At 36.5% G+C, this 2,700-nt stretch overlaps 1 protein-coding gene across 1 annotated transcript; it reads right to left on the bottom strand.

Moving 5' to 3' along the window:
- Positions 1-638: 638 nt before the first annotated feature.
- On the bottom strand, positions 639-1,674 carry LOC108516925 (olfactory receptor 4K15-like). Its single transcript, XM_017854679.1, is given in 2 exon segments — positions 639-938; positions 940-1,674. Coding segments are annotated over 2 exon segments (1,035 nt in total).
- Between the last annotated feature and the right edge of the window lie 1,026 nt (positions 1,675-2,700).

The raw sequence follows: 2,700 nt of genomic DNA, 5'->3' as shown, positions 1-2,700 counted from the left end.
CAGTAAATAAATGTGTTCAGGTGGTTGTTTTTCATGAAGAACATATATTAAGCAGCCACTGTGAAGAAGGATTTGTGAAAGTGTTGAACGTAAAAGCCTTCTGCTGGGTAATGCCCTTTTACATTTTACTGTATCTTTCACACCATTCATAGATGTGTCTTCATGTGCTGTCAGATATATAGTGCAATATAAAATGCATTCTTATCTAGCTCGATCATATGTTGTATATCACGTATCATATAAATAGATCTATTATCTCTGTGGCTTAGAGATATGCACCTATCATTACTCCAATGTTGGTGTGAGCAGTACAGTTTTCAGAGGGAGAGATAACACTATATTAACCACTTATACGGCAATAGCACTTTCTCAATATCATAAAAGTCTATATCTTAAGAAGTTTTAAAACAAAGAATACAAAGTAGGAAATTTAAAAAAAAACATACAATGGAGAAAGAATATTTAAAATCACTAAAGTTTATTTCATGAGTTTTTATTATCATTACAGTTTACTTCAAATCAATCAACTGACCTTTCCCATAGGCCAAGTTGATTTTCTTTAAGATTCCAGTGTATCCACTTGTAAGTGTATAGAGACAGGGCTAAAGTGGTAACAGTGTCATAAGTTTACTCTGTTTCTAGGAAAGAGCATTTCTTACGACTACAGAAACCTGACCAGGCTTCAGATACCGACTCTTCAATTTTGACATAGCTGCCTTCACTTCTTTGTTTCTTAGTGTGTAGATTACAGGGTTTAAAATAGGCGTGAAGATGGTGTAGAATACAGCAAGGACTTTGTCAACTGAGTAACTACTGAAGGGCCACACGTAGATGAAAATGCACGGTCCAAAGAATAAAGTGACCACAGTGATGTGAGCAGTCAATGTGGAGCGGGCCTTCGCCACGCTCGCAGAGGAGCGATTCCTAACTGTAACAAGTAATTACAGTGTAGGAGACAACCAAGAGGAGAAAGGAACTCAGAGAGAGAAAGCCACTATCTGCAACTATTAGTAGGCTGACAACATCAGTGTCTGTGCAGGCTAACTTGGTCACTAGAGGAAGGTCACAGAAAAAACTATCTACCTTATTAGGACCACAAAATGGCAGGTTAACAGTGAATGCTAACTGGCTGGTAGTATGGATGAAGCCCACAGACCAGGAAATGAGGACGAGCACAACACATACACGGCAGCTCATGATCATCATGTAGTGGAGAGGTTTGCATACAGCAACACAACGGTCATAGGCCATGGAAACTAGGAGCACCATTTCACTGCCAGTGAAGAGATGAACAAAGAAAATCTGGGCCAGGCAGGCATCAAAAGAAATAGTCTTGCGCTCAACCAGAAAGTCTGCAATCATTTTAGGGGTAGCAAAAGAGGCAACACATACGTCTATAAATGACAGGTTTGCAAGCAGAAAGTACATAGGGATGTGAAGGCGGGAATCTGAGGTCACAGTGAGGATGATGAGAAAGTTGCCCAACAGAATTGCTAGATAAAATAGTGAAAATATAAGAAACAAGAAAGGTTGGAGCTCCCTTGAACTAGACAGTCCCAGCAATACAAATTCTGTCACCCGAGAATGATTTGTCTCGTTCATTGATTTTGGAAGGGACTTAGTTTCAGTTACCTGAATAGGAGAGAAACAGAGATCAGTTAATGAAGTGAGCATGGGTTTGATGTTCCAATTACACTTAAACTTTTCAGAATTGCAATTCCTATTCCTATTTATGTATCTGGGTTTTCATGAGTTATTACAAATTATACAGCTAGTACAGCTAAGTATGGAAGGTTGAGTTAAAGGGGAGAATTGTCAAGGAGATGTTCAACCAATGGGGATATCTAAATACATGAATTTAAGAAACAAATTGACAATTTAAAATGAATTTGAGCATCTGAAGTTTTGTGACACTACAGAAATCCAGTCTAAAATCTATAGAGACAAAATCTAAACCAATTTTCTGAAGTAAATGATATAAAAATTTTTTGAACATCTGCCACAGAGGAAGATAATTTCACAAACTTAATGATGACTAAAAAAGTTAGACACAGAAGAGTATACACTGTGTTGGTCTATTTCAATGAAGTTCAAAAATGGCAAAACTAAGGTGTAGAAAAACCACATAGCAGTTATCCTTAAGGGACAGGAAGCGGAAATGAGAGGGGCTTCTGAAGGGTTGGTAATATTCTTTCTTGATGTGGTTGATAGTTACATGGGAGTGTTTATGAAAACTTACTGAAATGGGAACTTTTGCTTTCACTTTTGTATACATAAGTTGCGTACTTACGAAAATTAAAACAAGAGAGAAAGAGACAGCATTAGATTTGTGTAAGAGAACTCACAGGAGGAATCATTGCCTTCAGTGATTATATCTTATTTCTTCTCTACAGTTAAAAATTATATAAACGACAGTACAAAACCCTGGCAAAATTGAAGGCCCCACATATTATTGGAACTCTTTTATGATTCAGCTCTTCATAGAGTTCTACTTTATCGTGAAACCTAGCACACTGGTTCCTTTCAATTAATCCCTGAAGCTATGAAGCTTCTTTAAACTTAGACATTGGTGTTATTAACCATAGACATTTTATTGAGCTATGATTGACATTTGATTTGATGTGATGTGGCATAACAATTTATAAGTTATATTGCTTACTATAAATACTAATATAACTAATAAGTTATATTATTATGAAT

The sequence above is a fragment of the Rhinopithecus bieti genome, unplaced genomic scaffold (genome assembly GCF_001698545.2).
Source record: "Rhinopithecus bieti isolate Rb0 unplaced genomic scaffold, ASM169854v2 scaffold_38779, whole genome shotgun sequence".
NCBI lineage: Eukaryota > Metazoa > Chordata > Mammalia > Primates > Cercopithecidae > Rhinopithecus > Rhinopithecus bieti.
Note: the sequence above shows the minus strand (reverse complement) of the source record. Positions and strands in the feature narration are given on the sequence as shown.